This window comes from Coregonus clupeaformis, chromosome 40 (assembly GCF_020615455.1).
Source record: "Coregonus clupeaformis isolate EN_2021a chromosome 40, ASM2061545v1, whole genome shotgun sequence".
Taxonomy (NCBI): Eukaryota; Metazoa; Chordata; class Actinopteri; order Salmoniformes; family Salmonidae; genus Coregonus; species Coregonus clupeaformis.
Window position 1 is genome coordinate 21,635,324 of NC_059231.1, and position 20,137 is coordinate 21,655,460.

General features: G+C 44.1%; 1 protein-coding gene across 4 annotated transcripts in view; it reads left to right on the top strand.

The window, feature by feature from the left end:
- The window catches only part of LOC121571746 (leucine-rich repeat and calponin homology domain-containing protein 1), a 98,929-nt gene that overhangs the window by 21,401 nt on the left and 57,391 nt on the right, over positions 1 to 20,137 (top strand). For all 4 annotated transcript variants that reach the window (XM_041883404.2, XM_041883405.2, XM_041883402.2 and 1 more), the window contains exon 2: positions 17,467 to 17,611. In XM_041883404.2, coding sequence (XP_041739338.2) covers positions 17,467 to 17,611 — 145 coding nt within the window. The remainder of the gene's footprint in view (positions 1 to 17,466; positions 17,612 to 20,137) is intronic.

The following is a 20,137-nucleotide window of genomic DNA, read 5'->3' on the forward strand; positions in this document are numbered from 1 at the left end:
ACATCCGCCACGCTGACCCTCAACATGTGGGCCCCTCAAGGGTGAGTGCTTAGTCCTCTCCTGTACTCCCTGTTCACCCACGACTGCGTGGCCGTGCACGACTCCAACACCATCATTAAGTTTGGCGGTGACACGACGGTGGTAGGTCTGATCACTGATGACAATGAGACAGTCTATAGGGAGGTCAGACCTGGCAGTATGGTGCCAGGACAACAACCTCTCCCTCAACGTCAGCAAGACAAAGGAGCTGATCGTGGACTACTCAACGGGGCTGTAGTGGAGCGGGTCAAGCGCTTCAAGTTCCTCGGTGTCCACATCACTGGGGATCTATTAGGGCGGCAGGTAGCTTAGTGGGTAAGAGCGTTGTGCCAGTAACCGAAAGGTCGCTTGTTCTAATCCCCGAGCCGACTAGGTGAAAAATCTGTCGATGTGCCCTTGAGCAAGGCACTTAACCCTAATTGCTCCTGTAAGTCGCTCTGGATAAGAGCGTCCGCTAAATGACCAAAAATAAAAAATAAAATAAATAATATTATGGTCCAAACACACCAATACAGTCGTGAAGAGAGTACGATAATGCCTCACATTCTGCAATATGTGACTCCTCCACCAGCCTAGATTCTTACTGCTGGCTGTCCTGTGTATCAGAGACTGACCCAGATACGGTAGCCCAGATACACACCCTCCTGGTCTGTAGTAAATCAGCTGTGAGGCTGGGTGTACCTTTAGGGACCTGGCCTACGTGATTCTCTCTGATGAAGAGGCTGGAGTCAGATATTATTTCTGGGTTCTGCCCTAGTTTACTACACTGGGATAGGAAACCAGGACACCTTCAGTGAATTACTTATTAGAGCACCCACAGAAAGGCCAGTGCCACCACAGTCCAAGCTGTGTTGTTTACTATTGAATCAAAATCTTCTCATTGACATCAATGTAGGATTGACGTGAAAGTCAGAGTTCCACATGCAAATTGGATTCATCCCTGTCTATATGAGTTGTGAGGTGAACAGAAGACTAATATTTCACATACTGTAATACAGGTAGAAATGTGCAGACTGAAAGAGAAGAGTATGTCTTGAAAAGTTAATGTGATCTTTGTTGTGATGTAGAGTAAAGTAGCCAACATACAGTGGGGTCTGAAATTATTGACACCCTTGATAAAGATTAGCAAAAATGACTGTATGAAATAAATGATTAAAATACTGAGCTATATTGTACGCTCCAAAAAATTTGAACATTATATTATTTTATACTGATGCAATTGCTCAGTGAAAGAGATTTTATTGAAAACATGTTGTTTGAATTGAAGAGGGCAGTCCATAAGCGCAGACAAAGGATATCAGGGATCTGGAAGGATTCTGAATGGAGGAATGGTCTAAGAGCCCTCCCAATGTGTCTCCAACTCAAAAAAACATTTTAGAAAAAGGCTCAGTGCTGTTTATCCTCTCAAGGTAAGGTAATGAAAGGTATTGAAAACAGGGGTGTCAATACTTTAACCCTTACCTTCTTGAGAAAAAAAAGTATTACTTGTTAAACAAAATACACTACATGATCAAACGTATGTGGACAACTGCTTGTCGAACATCTAATTCCAAAATCATAGGCATTAATATGGAGTTGGTCCTCCCTTTGCTGCTATAACAGCCCCCACTCTTCTGGGAAGGCTTTCCACTAGATGTTGGAACATTGCTGTGGGGACTTGCTTACATTCAGCCACAAGAGCATTAGTGAGGTCGGGCAATGATGTTGGGCGATTAGGCCTGGTTCGCAGTCGGCGTTCCAATTCATCCCAAAGGTGTTCGATGGGGTTGAGGTCAGGGCTCTGTGCAGGCCAGTCAAGTTCTTCCACATCGATCTCGACAAACCATTTCTGTATGGACCTCGCTTTGTGTACAGGGGCATTGTCATGCTGAAACAGGAAAGAGCCTTCCCCAAACTGTTGCCACAAAGTTGGAAGCACAGAATTGTCTAGATGTCATTGTATGCTGTAGCGTTAAGATTTCCCTTCCCTGGAACTAAGGAGCCTGAACCATGAAAAACAGCCCCAGACCATTATTCCTCCTCCACCAAACTTTACTGTTGGCACTATGCAGATCCAGATTCGTCCGTCGGACTGCCAGATGGTGAACCGTGATTCATCACTCCAGAGAACGCGTTTCCACTGCACAAGAGTCCAATGGCGGCGAGCTTTACAACACTCCAGCCGATGCTTGGCATTGCGCTTGGTAAACTTAGGCTTGTGTGCGGCTGCTCGGCCATGGAAACCCATTTCATGAAGCTCCCGACAAACAGTTATTGTGCTGACGCTACGCGCTTCAGCACTCAGTGTTCCCGTTCTGTGAGCTTGTGTGGCCTACCACTTCGTGGCTGAGCCGTTGCTGGTCCTAGACTTTTCCACTTCACAATAACAGCACTTACAGTTGACCAGTGCCATGTTGAAAGTTATTGAGCTCGTCAGTAAGGCCATTCTACTGCCAATGTTTGTCTATGGAGATTGCATGGCTGTGTGCTCAATTTTATACACTTGTCAGCAACGGGTGTGGCTGAAATAGCCGAATCCACTAATTTGACACTTTTGTGTATATTTAGAGTATCTTTCTCTGAGCAATTGTATTAGTATAAACTAGTATAATTTCCCAAATGTTTTGGAGCATACAATATAGCTCAGTATTTGAATTATTTATTTGAATCAGTCATTTTTGCTCATCTTTATCAAGGGTGTCAATAATTTCAGGCCCCACTGTATATGTACAGTGTACGAGAGAGTGTGTGGGAGCCTGCGTGTGTGTACAAGAGAGTGTGTGTGGGTGTTCTGACATTGCTCTGTTACATAACATGGTCAGCTCCTAGCATGCTGCTATCATAGTGGTACGAGAGAGAGATTGTGTGAGAGAACGAGAACATGAGAGAGAGAAAGAGGGTGTCTATTAAGTTACAGTATGTGGTGTTTTTAGAAGAGACGCAGCAGATGGACCGTGGCTGGCAATCAGGTCATTTAGAATTCTTGTGGGAGTACGACTCATTCCTCTGGGCATCCGCTATGGGTTACAACTACAGGGAGTACGCACACGCACACATACACGTACGGTCGGTCGGATGCATGCATGCATATTTGTTGATGCTAACAGAAGCACGTCCACCCACACAGTTCAAGGACTGTACACCGTGTTTCAATCTATCTTTTTCTCACTCTATAGATCTTTCTCTCTCTCCTTTCCCATAAGCTGTGTCACACCATCTGTATATTTTACCCATATAGGGCCTCATGCACAAATACAATACACCTACACATCATATAAGGGTCGTTCCATGAAAAGAGTATATGTTGGGTGGTGTAATTTGGTCAAAAAAACGATTAATTTCACCTAATTTTAATATTCTGTCATAAAGTGCACATGTTCAACTTCATAAAAAGCATGTTTTCTCATCTCAAGGGGTAAAAAAAGACTGTAGTAAGTACCATTAAAGTAACAGGGTTGACCATAACAGGGTTGAGGTTTTCATGTTAAATCAGCTATCCTCTTGTCACAGGGGGAATGGAAGCTTGTTGTGTGCAACAGGGAGGGGCTATTTAATGCAAGCTTCAACAAATGTGTTTAATTACATTTACATATAGGTGATATAGCAGACGCTCTTATCCAGAGCGACTTACAGTTAGTGAATGCATACATGTTTTTTTTGGTTGTTTTTTTTTTCATACTGGCCCCCCGTGGGAAACAAACCCACGTCCCTGCCGGCCAAACCATCCCCTACCTTGGATGACGCTGGACCAATTGTGCGCCGCCCATGGGTCTCCCGGTCGTGGCCGGCTGCGACAGAGCCTGGACTCAAACCAGGATCTCTAGTGCCACAGCTAGCACTGTGATGCAGTGCCTTAGACCACTGCGCCACTCGGGACATATCTAGACTATCAAACATACAGTGGGGAAAAAAAGTATTTAGTTAGCCCCCAATTGTGAAAGTTATCCCACTTAAAAAGATGAGAGAGGCCTGTAATTTTCATCATAGGTACATGTCAACTATGACAGACAAAATTAGATTTTTTTTCTCCAGAAAATCACATTGTAGGATTTTAAATGAATTTATTTGCAAATTATGGTGGAAAATAAGTATTTGGTCAATAACAAAAGTTTCTCAATACTTTGTTGGCAATGACACAGGTCAAACGTTTTCTGTAAGTCTTCACAAGGTTTTCACACACTGTTGCTGGTATTTTGGCCCATTCCTCTATCCAGATCTCCTCTAGAGCAGTGATGTTTTGGGGCTGTCGCTGGGCAACATGGACTTTCAACTCCCTCCAAAGATTTTCTATGGGGTTGAGATCTGGAGACTGGCTAGGCCACTCCAGGACCTTGAAATGCTTCTTACGAACCCACTCCTTCGTTGCCCGGGCGGTGTGTTTGGGATCATTGTCATGCTGAAAGACCCAGCCACGTTTCATCTTCAATGCCCTTGCTGATGGAAGGAGGTTTTCACTCAAAATCTCACGATACATGGCCCCATTCATTTTTTCCTTTACACGGAGCAGTCGTCCTGGTCCCTTTGCAGAAAAACAGCCCCAAAGCATGATGTTTCCACCACCATGCTTCACAGTAGGTATGGTGTTCTTTGGATGCAACTCAGCATTCTTTGTCCTCCAAACACGACGAGTTGAGTTTTTACCAAAAAGTTCTATTTTGGTTTCATCTGACCATATGACATTCTCCCAATCCTCTTCTGGATCATCCAAATGCACTCTAGCAAACTTCAGACGGGCCTGGACATGTACTGGCTTAAGCAGGGCACTGCAGGATTTGAGTCCCTGGCGGCGTAGTGTGTTACTGATGGTAGGCTTTGTTACTTTGGTCCCAGCTCTCTGCAGGTCATTCACTAGGTCCCCCCGTGTGGTTCTGGGATTTTTGCTCACTGTTCTTGTGATCATTTTGACCCCACGGGGTGAGATCTTGCGTGGAGCCCCAGATCGAGGGAGATTATCAGTGGTCTTGTATGTCTTCCATTTCCTAATAATTGTTCCCACAGTTGATTTCTTCAAACCAAGCTGCTTACCTATTGCAGATTCAGTCTTCCCCAGCCTGGTGCAGGTCTACAATTTTGTTTCTGGTGTCCTTTGACAGCTCTTTGGTCTTGGCCATAGTGGAGTTTGGAGTGTGACTGTTTGAGGTTGTGGACAGGTGTCTTTTATACTGATAACAAGTTCAAACAGGTGCCATTAATGCAGGTAACGAGTGGAGGACAGAGGAGCCTCTTAAAGAAGAAGTTACAGGTCTGTGAGAGCCAGAAATCTTGCTTGTTTGTAGGTGACCAAATACTTATTTTCCACCATAATTTGCAAATAAATTCATAAAAAATCCTACAATGTGATTTTCTGGATTTTTTTTCTTCTCAATTTGTCTGTCATAGTTGACGTGTACCTATGATGAAAATTACACTTTTTAAGTGGGAGAACTTGCACAATTGGTGGCTGACTAAATACTTTTTCCCCCCACTGTATCTAGACTATCCATCTTTGAGTAACAGTAGAACCAGCTCACCTGGTTTTACACTATGATTTGACTATTATGTTCAATGTTTCTTTTGAAAGAAAATGTTTTAAAATGAACAGTTTTATCATATTAAAACGAGAGTTCAGTTCACGTAACAGGGTTGACCTTCAAATGAGGGACCAAAGTAAATTAATTACTAATCACACTAAATAAATCACAATCTTCAGAAATGACTTTGTCAAAGCAAAAACATAACTAGGGCTTTAAAATGATGGTGAAAACATGAATACATTTTGGGGTTAAGTGTGTTAAAATCTTCTTAGAAGTCGTAAAAAAAATGTGGTCTATATCAAAGGGCATTTCATTTAATATAACAGGCTTTTAAAATATTGGTGCACAATTTCTACTTAAAATATCTTAAGGGATGCAAAATGTACAATGAACATCTACACACAGGATTGCACACAAGGAGGCATGTACACTCACCAGACAGTTTCTTAGATACACCCATCTAGTACCGGATCGGACCACCCTTTGCCTCCAGAACAGCCTAAATTCTTTGGGGCATGGATTCTACAAGGCGTCGGAAACGTTTGTTGCTTAATTGGTATCAAGGGACCTAACGTGTGCCAGCAAAACCTTCCCCACACCAGTAAACCACCGCCACCAGCCTGTACTGTTGACACCAGCCAGGATGGGTACATGGACTCATGCTGCTTACGCCAAATCCTGACTCTGCCATCATGACGCAACAGCATTCGTCAGGCCAGGCAATGTTTTTCCACTCCCCAATTTTCCAGTATTGGTGATCACGTGCCCACTGGAGCCGCTTTGGGTGGCAGGTAGCCTGGCGAGTTGGGCCAGTAACCGAAAGGTTGCTGGATCGAATCCCCGAGCCGACAAGGTAAAAATCTGTCATTCTGCCCCTGAGCAAGGCAGTTAACCCACTGTTCCCCGGACGCGGATGATGTGTATGTCGATTTAAGGCAGCCCCCCGCACTTCTCTGATTCAGAGGGGGGTTAAATGCGGAAGACACATTTCAGTTGAATGCATTCAGTTGTACAACTGACTAGGTATCCCCTTTCCCTCCTTGTTTTTAGCTGATAGGAGTAGAACCCGGTGTGGTCGTCTGCTGCAATAGCCATCTGTGACAAGGATCGACGGGTTGTGCGTTCCAAGATGCCGTTAAGCACGCCACTGTTGTAATGCGCCGTTATTTGTCTGTTTTGAGGCCCGCCTGTTAGCTTGCATGATTCTTGCCATTTTCCTTCGACCTCTAATCAACGTGCTGTTTTCGCCCATAGGACTGCCGCTGACTGGATGTTTTTTGTTTGTCGCACCATTCTCGGTAAACCCTAGACACTGTCGTGTGTGAAAAGCCAAGGAGGGCGGCCATTTCTGAGATACTGGATCCGGCTCGCCTGGCACTGACAATCATATCACGCTCAAAGTCGCTTAGGTCACTCGTTTTGTCCATTCTAATGTTCAATCGAACAGTAACAGAATGCCTCGATGCCTTTCTGCCTGCTTTATATAGCAAGCCACTGCCACCTGACTCACTGTCTGTAGGAGCTATCCATTTTCGTGAACGGGATGGTGTACCTAATAAATTGGCTGGTGAGTGTATATTCTGATTAATCACATATATTCATACTTAAACAGTCAAGAGACCACCACCGCACAGTAGGCATCCTGTGTTGTAACTGAAGTCACACTAATCATATCATCTTACCAGTTTCTAGCAGCTCAATCCTCACACCCCTTTGAAGTGTGTACTACAAAGTGAGCTATTGGTGAGGTAATGGTCTAGCCCTCCCCCTGTGCAGTACAGTTTACTGAACCCTATCCCATACCCTTCTGCTGGCTCACTCCAGACTCATACTGGCCTGTTATTGTCCCAGGCAGGCAGGCAGTCTTTCAGCTGCTGTCAGTAAAAACCGCTTGGTGTGAAATGAAACACAGCGCGGTCGCTCTGTCGGTCGTCTGGGTGCTTTTAGCCACGGTGCCTGTGGGCCGTTCATTTAGGGTCACAGTCGCATACAGCAGCAGGCCTTTTAATCCTTCTTCACTCGTTAACATACAGTATATTCTCTCCCTCTCTTTCTTCCCTTCTTGGCCTGGTAGTGTACTTTCCATAGGTCTGTCACACTCTGATGATGAACCAAACCAGTCAGTAAGTAAGTCAGCCCTAGAACCTAGTCCCTATGGGTTCCCTAAAGAACAGTGTTGTGTTGTTGATTGACAAGGAGATGTTGGTGGGGCCACTGGTTTTGATGTGTGACTGCTAGGGGCTATGGAGCTTGGCTAAGGCTTCTTGAACTTAGCTGTCTTACAGTTCAGTGAGTTAGACCTCTGCTTCTCTGGCAATTTCATAATGAGATGGTTCCCTCAGACTGTACTGCTGCATGCAGTGTACTGTGTGACTACAATGGTTCTCAGGATAGGCTTTTTATATCACTGTGGTGTGTGTGTGTATTTGTGCACATGTTTGTGAACCTGAAGTGTGTGTGTTAGTGTCTCCATGCGTGTGTGTCTGTGTGCGCGTGCATGTGTGTGGCACAGACCCTGTCATTAGAGCTAGAGCTAGAGGCCTCTTCCTGCAGGGACTGAGGATGCAGCTGGAACAGAGCAGTTAAACAGAACAGCAGTACAGGGAGTTTTAGAGCTGGGTCCCACTGGACGGCCCTGATGGGAGTAGTCATACACATGTGTACATTGGTGCATACCCATTGGGCACAGACGTCAATTCAACGTCTATTCCACGTTGGTTCAAAGTCATTTAATTGAAATGACATGGAATCAACGTTGATTCAACCAGTGTGTGCCCAGTGGGTACTGTAAACGATAGCTGTATTATTCTACATCACAGAAACTGTGTGTGTTTTTGTACGCACATTATGTGACTGTGTGTTTACGAATGTTATCAGGTTAGTGGGAATAGCTATGTTCATGAATGCAGTGTTTGTGTATACGGTGTCTATCTGAGTGTGTGTGTGTGTGTGTGTCTGAGCTGCTGATTCTCCATATCCCTTAGTGAGTCCAGTATGAGGGCCACAGTGTACCCACGGTGGAGATAATGTTAACCTTTGAGCGGATCTCAATGACCAGCCTGTTCCTCTACTAGACTGGAGTGGGACTCACATGAACATGCCCCGACCTGTGAGTGTGTGTGTGTGTGTGTGTGTGTGTGTGTGTGTGTGTGTGTGTGTGTGTGAGAGAGAGGAGAAACAGAAAACAGTGTGTGTAAGTGAGTAGGCACTCAAGCAGAGGAATTTGAGATCAGCAGTGATTTAGAATGCTGTGAAATCTGTTAGGCTGGATATACAGTACCTGTCAAAAGTTTGGACACACCTACTCATTCCAGGGTTTTTCTTTATTTGTACTATTTTCTACATTGTAGAATAATAGTGAAGACATCAAAACTATGAAATAACACATATGGAATCATGTAGTAACCAAAAAAGTGTTAAACAAATCCAAATGTATTTTATATTTGAGATTCTTCAAATAGCCACCCTTTGCCTTGATGACAGCTTTGCACACTCTTCAAAGACTCTTCACAGACACACTCAAAGGGTGGCTATTTGAAGAATCTCAAATATAAAATATATTTGGATTTGTTTAACACTTCTTTGGTTACTACATGATTCCATATGTGTTAGATAGTTTTGATGTCTTCACTATTATTCTACAACGTAGAAATTTAGAAAATAGTCAAAATAAAGAAAAACCCTTGAATGAGTATGTGTGTCCAAACTTTTGACTGGTAGTGTATATGTTAACACTCTTAAGATGGTTATTGGTGCCAGATGTTCTCTTGCTGGATAGCATTTTATTAACAATAATAATTCTGCACATCAACAGGGAATCAATTAATAATATAATATAATATAATATGCCATTTAGCAGACGCTTTTATCCAAAGCGACTTACAGTCATGCGTGCATACATTTTTTTGTGTATGGGTGGTCCCGGGGATCGAACCCACTACCTTGGCGTTACAAGCGCCGTGCTCTACCAGCTGAGCAGAATAACCACTAGAAATCATTAGATTACAGTCATTTTTTGGGCTGTTTCATTGGAGCATCCTTCCTTCGTGACAAGCAGAGATCAGTGTCACTGATGGATGGACACGTCCCATATGTCTTCCTGTTTCAGTCACACACTCTGTCAGGTGATTGGTCTGAGGACACACTCATGTCATGTGGTGGAGAGTTGATGTTGCAGGGTAACGGGGGTGTAACCTGTGGTGTAAAGTCCTTAAGTAAAAATACTGTAAAGTACTACATAAGTCGTTTTTTGGGGTATCTGTACTTTACTTTACTATTAATATTTTTGACAACTTTTACTTTTACTTCACTACATTCCTAAAGAAAATATTGTACTTTTTACTGCATACATTTTCCCTGTCAACCCAAAGTACTCGTCACATTTTGAATGTGAAATTGTGAAATTCACGCACTTATCAAGATAACACGTGGTCATCCCTACTGCCTATGGTCTGGCGGACTCACTAAACACAAATGCATCTTTTGTAAATAATTTCTGAGTGTTGGAGTGTGCCCCTGGCTAACCGTACATTTTAAAAACAAGAAAATGGTAAAAGGAATTTGAAATGATTTTATACTTTTACTTCTACTTTTGATACTTAAGTATATTTTAGCAATTACATTTACTTTTGATACGTAAGTATATTTAAAACCAAATACTTTTAGACTTTTACTCAAGTAGTATTTTACTTGGTGACTTTCACTTTTACTTGAGTAACTTTCTATTAATCTACTTTTACTCAAGTATGACAACTGGGTACTTTTTCCACCACTGGGTATAACTGCACGTGTGTGTGTTTTTGTGTGTGTGTGTTTTGTTTGTGCATGAGTGCGTGGGGTCTACTAGTGAACAGATGAACAGTTTTTCTCTCATTCCCCAGTCCTGTTAAACTTTCCTGTGGTTTGATAAAAGTGTCATGTTTCAGGAAGTGTTCATTTGGCAGGATCAGTTCCCAGAGGTGACAGCAGGAACGCTGTAGAGTTTCCTTGGAAGCTGGCCTCATGATGGGAAAACCCTGGGAGGTCTGTCCAACAGGACACACTGTAGGAGGAGACCCATGGGTCTGGATACAGGTTCCTGTCTGTACCTGTCTGGGTGGCTAACCCTGCCTCTGAGAGATGTCTTGAGTGCATACTGGAACTGATAATGAACTCATACCTCTGTATGAAGACACAGCCAAGTCAGAGAGGAGGAAGACCTGTCTTATCCATAACTTCTCAGAACACCTCGGTAACTCTCCATAACACACATCAGTCCTTGGTAAACATTCTCAGGAATACCCCTTATCAGGGACCAGGATTCAAAACGTCTAAGGCCTCAGCCCTTTCTGCTGCCATGACAACCAGCTCAATGCTACCTTTGTTTACCAGCGAGCTGTTAGCTAACCTGTGCCCCTGTGCCGCCACTAGTCCAGACTAGTGGACTGGCACCACATGAACGGCGGAGTGTAACGTAAACTCACTTTCTCTGCCTGTTAAGACACTGGAGCCAGCTGACAGGCCTATTTAAGGAACCTAGGCTCTAGACATTGTTTGATGTGTCTATGGCGGCCATTTTGTCTCAGTAACAGAAAGTGGTGGAACTGATGTGAGGGGAAGCGTATGCCATAAACTGTTAACATTTTCAGTAGAGTAGGGGGACCGTGACTCAGTCCTAAGCCTTCTAAGATAGTGTAAACATAGATTTTGAGACCTTCTGGAGAAGTATAAAGGTTGGAGGTGGGAGATATTTGCAGGTGGTTGAGGCTTGTCACACTGTGTTGGTGAGGTAGGCCCTCAGGCTGCAGTCATAATGTTAGTAGGTTGTAGTAGTGTTGAGGAGTTTGGAGAATATTTTAGTTACTGTAGGTGGAATGCTATGTTTATGATTGAGGTTAGTTGACACAAGCAGAGTACAGTCAGTGACATCATGAATGCTGCCCTTTCATACCGTCTGTATGTCATGCTGTTCAATCCACGGAGGTCATGTAGTAATAATAATAATAATAATAATAATAATAATAATAATATGCCATTTAGCAGACGTTTTTATCCAAAGCGACTTACAGTCATGTGCGCATACATTTTTACGTATGGGTGGTCCCGGGGATCGAACCCACTACCCTGGCGTTACAAGCGCCATGCTCTACCAATTGAGCTACAGTTAGACAAACTATTTAATGTATTATGTGAAGTCTCACCAAATACATGGTTGTGCCCGAATGACTAGTTGGCCCGTCTGGGGTGGGGGTGTAAACAAGGTCCAAATGACAGGGTCTTGCACCATACAGTGAGAGAGTTCCCCTGTGTCTAACCTTTTATCAGAAATGCACATGCATGCACGCAGACACACACACGCATGCATGCAGACACACACATACACACATACGCACACACGCACACACATACAGCCCTGTGCCCCAGTAGCAGCAGCAGCAGCAGTTGCAGCTCTGTCAATATGCTGTATGCCAGGGATTAAAATGATAAGCCATGCCATCTGGGCTACCTTCATATCCATTGTGTTGGCACTGTGTGTGTGTGTGTGTGTGTGTGTGTGTGTGTGTGTGTGTGTGTGTGTGTGTGTGTGTGTGTGTGTGTGTGTGTGTGTGTGTGTGTGTGTGTGTGTGTGTGTGCGTGTGCGTGTGCGCACGGGCTTGCACCACTATATCTGTCCAACAATGAAGAGCCAGACTCTATTCAGCAACGCTGGTGTCTGTATCTGTTGGCTGTCAGTTGAACAATTCAGCTGGTGGTGTTTGGATAAAGGGAAGAGAGAACCAGGGATACAAAATCTAGATTGATGTCAAGAGCTCATAGAAAAATAATCAAATCAAATTTTATTTGTCACCTGCGCCAAGTAAAACTGGTGTAGATTTTACTGTGAAATGCTTACTTACAAGCCCTTCCCAACAATGCGGAGTTTAAAAATAAAATAGTAACACAAGAGGAATAAAATAAAATACACAAGAATGGAGCTACACTATATATACAAAAGTATGTGGACACCCCTTCAAATTAGTGGATTCTGCTATTTCAGCCACACCCGTTGCAAGTGTTGCAACCGAGGACAGACGATTTTACGCGCTACTTGCTTTAGCACTCGGCGGTCCCATTCTGTGAGCTTGTGTGGCCTACCACTTCGCGGCTGAGACATTGTTGCTCCTAGACATTTCCACTTCACAATAACAGCACTTACAGTTGACTGGGGCAGCTCTAGCAGGGCAGAAATTTGACTAACTGACTTGTTGGAAAGGTGGCATCCTATGACGGTGCCACGTTGAAAGTCACTGAGCTCTTCAGTAAGGCCATTCTACTGCCAATGTTTGTCTATGGAGATTGCATGGTTGTGTGCTCGATATATACACCTGTCAGCAACGGGTGTGGCTGAAATAGCCAAATCTACTAATTTGAAGGGTGTCCACATACTTTTGTATATATAGTGTACTGTATATTTGACATTTGTATCTAAAAGCATAATTGAGAATAATGTATTAAAGTTGGCATATTTTTTTACATTTTTGCCTTACCCAGGCCTCCTTTAAGACTCCATAATGTTTCATCTGTAGAATTGTCATATGCTCTGGATAAGAGCATCTGCTAAATGACTAAAATGTAATGTGAAATGTTAGTGCTAAGCTGCTAAACTGTTTTCGAGAGTTGCACAGGACTCAGGTGAACATTATCTAGGTTACTACTGTATTCATGTTCAGAAAGGTACGCAGTACGTACTGTATGTACGACACAAAGCTGACCGTGTAAAATCCCCTCCTCAGTGTACTACAGAACATTGGAAAGGAAGCAGGAGTAAGAGGAGTCAGTTTTGACTAAGCGTTTGCACCTGTGGAAGGTTGGCACCTGTTATTTTCAGAAGGGAATGAAAGAGAAGAAAAACAAAGCTGAAAACATGACCCAATAGCAGTTTCTCTAGAACTTTTCTTAAAAACAGGGTGTAAATACTTGGTATTTCAGGGCTCCCAGACTGTACACACTTTATATCAACTGTGCATTGTCTTCATTGCGCTGATCTGAATACAGCCTGTTAAAATCAGCTAAAATAGGAGAGTCCCCTGTGTGTGAGTGTGTGCGTGAGCGTTTCCCAGCACTATGGGGTCATGTGAAGGGCAGTGGGGTAGGATACTGACACATCTCACCCTTGGGCCTTGAGCATGTGCATTGTGTTTGTGTGAACGGGAATGTTTTTTCTGTTGATTTTGGGTTGGCATATGGTACTCCTACTACATACACTCACACCACACACACTAATCATAAAGTGTTTCAGGTCAAGAGGCTGCTAGAGGCTTTGTGTGTGTGTGTCAGGGTTTCCTTTAGGAAAATGTGGTGTCAGACATTTGACCGGCAGCATTTTCATTTACCGGACATTTGGTCCCCTGTGGCTCAGTTGGTAGAGCATGGCGCTTGCAACACCAGGGTTGTGGGTTTGATTCCCACGGGGGACCAGTACGAAAAAAGTATGAAATGTATGAACTCTGGATAAGAGCGTCTGCTAAATGACAAAAATGTAAATGTAAATTTGGGTGTATAACCTGATTAGGGCATCCACCCACGGTGCTCAGAATGACAGAAATCACATTTAGATTATGATAGTTCATATTAACAGAACATGCAAGTCAAGGATGCAATGATGTGCAGTCCATCTTACCAAATTCTGATGTGCACTTTGAAGATGTTAGAATAACTGTCCACATTTACTTTTCCTCAGCCAACAAGAGCAGTAACGAACAGCAAAATCACTAGCCTATGTCAATCTACTATCCCCCATAGTAGAAAAGTGTACCTATTCTACTGGTCAGCTTGTCGAGAAAGAAATAGCCTATTCCAAACAGACTCTGGGAAAGTTTTGGGGCGATGGATCCCAAACTCATCCAACCACATATATTTAGGTCACAGGTGTCAGACTAGGAGACCAGCTGTAGGCACAGTGATTCACCCCTCCACCTCCACCTCATTTTACATTTTAGTCATTTAGCAGACGCTCTTATCCAGAGCGACTTACAGTTAGTGAGTGCATACATTTTCATACTGGCCCCCCCCCGTGGGAAACAAACCCACAACCCTGGCGTTGCAAGCGCCATGCTCTACCAACTGAGCTACACCGCCACCCCTCCACCTCCACCTGTCTGTCTCATTTCTGCTTCTCCTCTCCTTCTATTCCCCCCATTCCATTCCCCCTCCAACCATCAGCTGTGTGTGTGCGGTCTTTCTCTCCGTCCCTCTCTCTCTCTCTCTCTGCAGATGGAGCCTGTGGTTCTGTAGACACAGATAATGTAGCATACAGCAGACAGTCAGCCCTCTGTCTTCTTTCTTTTCTCTCTCTCCCTCTTCCCGTCTTCTCTCCTCTCCCACACACAGATGTGTTCCATGCCTATGGGTGTGCTGGATAACACATACCTACGATACACAATCACGCACAGAAGTACAGAGACTCCACTCTCTCTCTAACTCCCTCTCTTTATCTCTCTCTCTCTCTCTCTCTCTCTCTCTCTCTCTCTCTCTCTCTCTCTCTCTTCACATAAAGGAGGAGTGGAAATTATGTAAAGCAACATATGTTTCTGAGTGCTCTCTGTAGGGAGATGTTAGTGAAAGAGGTCTGGTCTCTGATAACTCTTAATGACACTGTTTACTGCCCACACACACACTGCTTCCTCTCCATCACATACCTTGTATTATACCTTTTATAGAGTCACATAGTTATAGGCCACTCAGAGCCTAACCAGGATACTTGTCTGCGTGGGTTTGTGTAGGCTACATGTATACGTGTCTGCCCATGTGATTGTATAGCTACGGTGTTAAGGGTGAATCCATCCCATGGGGATTGTTGTTCCCTTCACTTCATTTCCTGGACTGGTTCTGGGGGAGTTTCCAGCATGCTGTGCATTGACTGATGGCCCTCTGTGTGTTTCAGACATTACACACACACTTTCAAAACACATTTGTGTGTGAGTGTTAGCGTGGGTCTGTCTGCGTAAGTAAGTATATACTGTAGGTCTAAAACTAACTAGGCCCCTATGTGCGTCTATGTATTTAGACTATGTGCTGAGTGAGTGTGTGAGGCTCGATGGCTAACTCTGCAGGGAGAGATGGAGAGAGAGGGAAAATGAGGGAGAGCTTGTGAATGCGATGGATAGCGAGAAAGAGGGAGGTGGGAGGTAGGAAATGAGGAGGGAGGGTGGAGGGGTTGTTAGTTCTCTGTTTCTCAGGGAGATGCGGTTCAGCTGCTGTACAGTGGAAATATGAGGTCTTCAGAGAGCTGTGAAAGAGAGAGGGAGCTAGAGCAGAGGGAGAAAGAGAGAGCTGTAAAAGTCTGCTTTCTGGAAACACTTCAGTCTGGTGTAGCTGAGGTCGGGGAGGGGAATGGACTCACTGCTCCAGAAGAGTAGTACAGAGATTAACATTAATGTGTGTGTGTGTGTGTGTATGTATGTATGTATGTATGTATGTATGTATGTATGTATGTCTACTAGTGTGTGTGTGTCTGACAGGAGGGTTGTCATGGACGCTATCTGAACGTTAATTACCTAGAGGGCATTGCAGTGCGAGGTGCAGGATGTCACAGTCACATGGTTGTCTCCTTGCATGGAACGTCACACATGCACAAACATACGCAGGTGTGTTAGGCCTAATATGTGTATAAATATGTTTACATTGATGCTCCTTTGTCTATGGTTTGTGTGTATGTGTCGTGGGGTGGGGTGGTTACCATGGTGATGCTCTGATATACAAGGGTGGTGGTGTGTGTTAGGGTATGTGTGTCTATGGGGGGGGGGATTGACCCTAGGCCATGTCATCATCAGGTGTCGCGTCACATGACCGTTGTATAGCCCATAATGCCTGCCCTGCAAACACATACACACACACATGCACACGTCCCCACCCCCTAATATGTGTCTCAGTTTGAGCCTTAATTTGTCTGTCATGCCATACCCAGGTACCCTCAGGTAACATCCATGTCCTTAATGTTGTTGTAGCGTAACAGGAGCTGTCTCTCATTAGATGTGTAGGATAGTAGTGTAATAGGAGGTGGTCGTAATGATGTGATGCTACGTGACACGGTGACACCATTCACTGTGGGTGATTTGTCTTTATAAATACACACCACAGGAGGTTGGTGGCACCTTAGTTGGGGAGAATGGGCTCGTGGTAATGACTGGAGCGGAATCAGTGGAATGGTATCAAGTACGTCAAACTCATAGTTTCCAGGTGTTTGATGCCATTCCATTTGCTCCGTTCCGGCCATTATTATGAGCCGTTCCCTCCTCAGCAGCCTCCTGTGATACACACATACTACACACATATAAGCACACATGCACACTCACACACATCGTGATGTTATTTTCAGGCCTCAGTCCTCATTATTTCCAGTCAGCACTACTAGTGCTAGCAGGCGTTTGAGTCACACTGAAGCTGTTTTGCTTGAACGGAAGATCAACTATGAGTAGCATTTTGATTCTGAGTGTTGCTGTTTTTAACTGAACTTCCTTCCACTGTGGTGTCCATGACGTCATACAGGCTTCCATATAGACGTGAGCGCTTTAGGACATCACAGTTGAATTCACTAAATCACTGTGGAACAATAGGCAGGAGTGGAGTGGAGTGGAGCGAATGTGAACACTGAACAGTGAACACAGTAGCTAACTGATATCACTGTTGTTATTCGCTGTTGTGAGCCAGTAGCCAAGAATACAGGAAGTATTGTGTTAACCTGTAGCCTTGGACAGCTTAGCTCAGTCCCCCTCTAAAGCTATTATCTCCCTGTTGCTAAACTGGTTGTATGGAGGTACTGAGCTTGGGAGAGAGACACCTAGTGGCACTAGTATTCAACTGCAGGTGATATCTGTCTCTTCTTCCTATTTCTCTCTCTCTCTCTCTCTCTCTCTCTCTCTCTCTCTCTCTCTCTCTCTCTCTCTCGCTCTCTCTCCCTCTTTCCCTCTCTCGTCAGACCTGTCGAGGAATCGTTTGGCGGAGGTCCCCTCGGAGGTGTGTCACCTGGTCGCCTTGGAATCGCTGAACCTCTATCACAACTGTATCAAAACTATTCCTGACACCATTATCAGCCTACAGTCACTCACCTCCTTAAACCTCAGGTAAGACTTGGACCTACAGCTAACAGGTGACTGTGTTGAGTGAGAAACACATTAGTTTTCAATGATATTAGAAACACCTCCATTCTTTTTCCAAGAGTTGCTGAATATCAGTGGTTGATCCTTAAAGTTGTGTTGGTACAGTTATCCCTATGAGGTGCCAGTATTGGTTCAGTAATGGATTAAATACAATAGATGTCAGTTGATATTTGATAAGCAGAAGAGGGTTAACAGTTAGCAGTAGTCTGTTCGGCCCATGGCTTGTTAAGTCCCAGGTGTTTGGTGCCAACTGTTCCCCAGGGCTGACACCCTTGTTAGCCTTCATGCATCACGACACCTCTCAACGGGCTGATGTCACCACTTCCAAACTCATGGCAGGACCACAAGGCAACAGCACATCCTGTCTGTCTGTGTTTGTGTAATACGCTATGATCTCATACCCAGGTCACTCTTACTGTTTCATTCTATCTTTCTCCAGTGTCCACTCACTCTTTATCTAGCTATCGACAGAGAGAGATATAGATAGATAGAGATAGATAGATAGATAGATAGATAGATAGATAGATAGATAGATAGATAGATAGAAAGAAAATGAGAGCGCGAGAGAGAAAGAAGGGCAGAGGGAGAGAGAGAGATGAGAGAGAGGTAGGGAGAGAGAATGGGGAAGAGGGAGAGAGAAAGACAGACAGAGCGAGAGAGAGACAGATGGGGAGAAGGAGAGAGAGATATAAAGGGAGAGGGAGGGAGAGCGAAAGTGTCATCATATCAGTGCTAACCTGTTTTTCTACTGCCAGCTGTATGCGTCATCAACCTGAGACAGACTCAGTATTCTCTGTCCTTCATGTCTCTAATGTCTTCATCCATGCTCACACCACCGTGTAAGGCAAATGCATTAGTCATATCTCTGACACACACACACACACACACAGATAGAAGAGCAAACATACACACACATGCGCGTGCATGAATTCACGCATGAATACGCATATCGTGTTGCGGTCATATCACTCAGGTTAAGTTAATTAGTAATTTAATAAGTGATTAATTTAATTAGTTATCTAAATGATACATCTGAAGGAAGTCTAGTTTATCTTCTCATCACTGAGCTGATGTAGGGTAAAGTGTGTGTGTCTGTGTGTCTGTGTGTGCGTGTGTGTGTCTGAGTATAATGTGATGTGAGCGCCACAGTGACAGCGCCAGGGGATGTGTTTTACACCACTAGACATGAATGTTATCAGACACCGGCAGATATTCTCATTTAAATATGTGGCTTTTCATAACGCAGTCAAAACAGGAAATAGAGAATGCTCTCCATGTCTGCACCAGGAACACATAAAAAGGACTGCTTTATTTTTAGGATCGTTCTGTTCCTGGCCTGTATCATGGTAGAAAGAGAATGAAAGCTCTTTGTTGTCTAGGTCAGTGGTTCCCAACCAGGGGTACTAGGACCCCTAGGGATACTTGAGAAGACTCATGAGACCATAGGCCTGCTGGAAAATGCACACGAGGGTGTACTTCAGGGATACTTCGGGAAGAGCAAAGTTCAGTTGGTGGTACAGTAACTACAGTATCTAGACCACTAGTGTAGATTGAATTTGGCAGTTGTAAAAAAACAACAACCTTATTTTGAAGTTGTCTAGGAAATTTACATTTACATTTTAGTCATTTAGCAGACGCTCTTATCCAGAGCGACTTACAGTTAGTGAATACATTTTTTTTTTTTTTATACTGGCCCCCCGTGGGAATCGAACCCACAACCCTGGCGTTGCAAACGCCATGCTCTATCAACTGAGCTACATCCCTGCCGGCCATTCCCTCCCCTACCCTGGACGACGCTGGGCCAATTGTGCGCCGTCCATGTGTCTCCCGGTCGCGGCCGGCTGCGACAGAGCCTGGATTCGAACCAGGATCTCTAGTGGCACAGTTAGCACTGCGATGCGGCGCCTTAGACCACTGCGCCACTCAGGAGAAATGGGATGAAGGCTGTTTGGAGCTGTCAGCTGTTGTTGTCATGGAGTTTGCTGATTTCTATTGCTGCATTTTAGTGTGAAGTGCTTTCATTCTGTTAGCTTTTATTTAGGCAGGCAGCTTTTAATGTGCACTGTTGTAATGCTAGCTTGTTGCTCTATTGCGTTAGCTTGTGCTGTTGTGCTAGCTGCAGTGCAGTGTAGTGGGAGTGTAGTGTGTGCTCTTTATGATTGTGTTTTTGTCTAATGATGTGATGTCTCTTCTTGTGTGGTCCTAGCTGACAGCTCCTAGCTCCTCTCTCTTGGCCTGTGTGTTGTTATGTTACTACTCCACAGGGCTTTCCATTCTGCTAACACAGTTAGCTAATGCTAGCTAATGCTGTTATGAATGAAAAAGATTTGTACCTACACACTGAAGAAGGCTGCAAAGTTGAAACATATGATGCAGTAAAAAATAAATAAAAATGAAGTAAGCTTTATCTTTTTGAGTGCAGACCGATCACACTTAGATAACATTATGGGATTCAGCCAGTGTTGTCTATACCTTCTCCCTCATCATAAT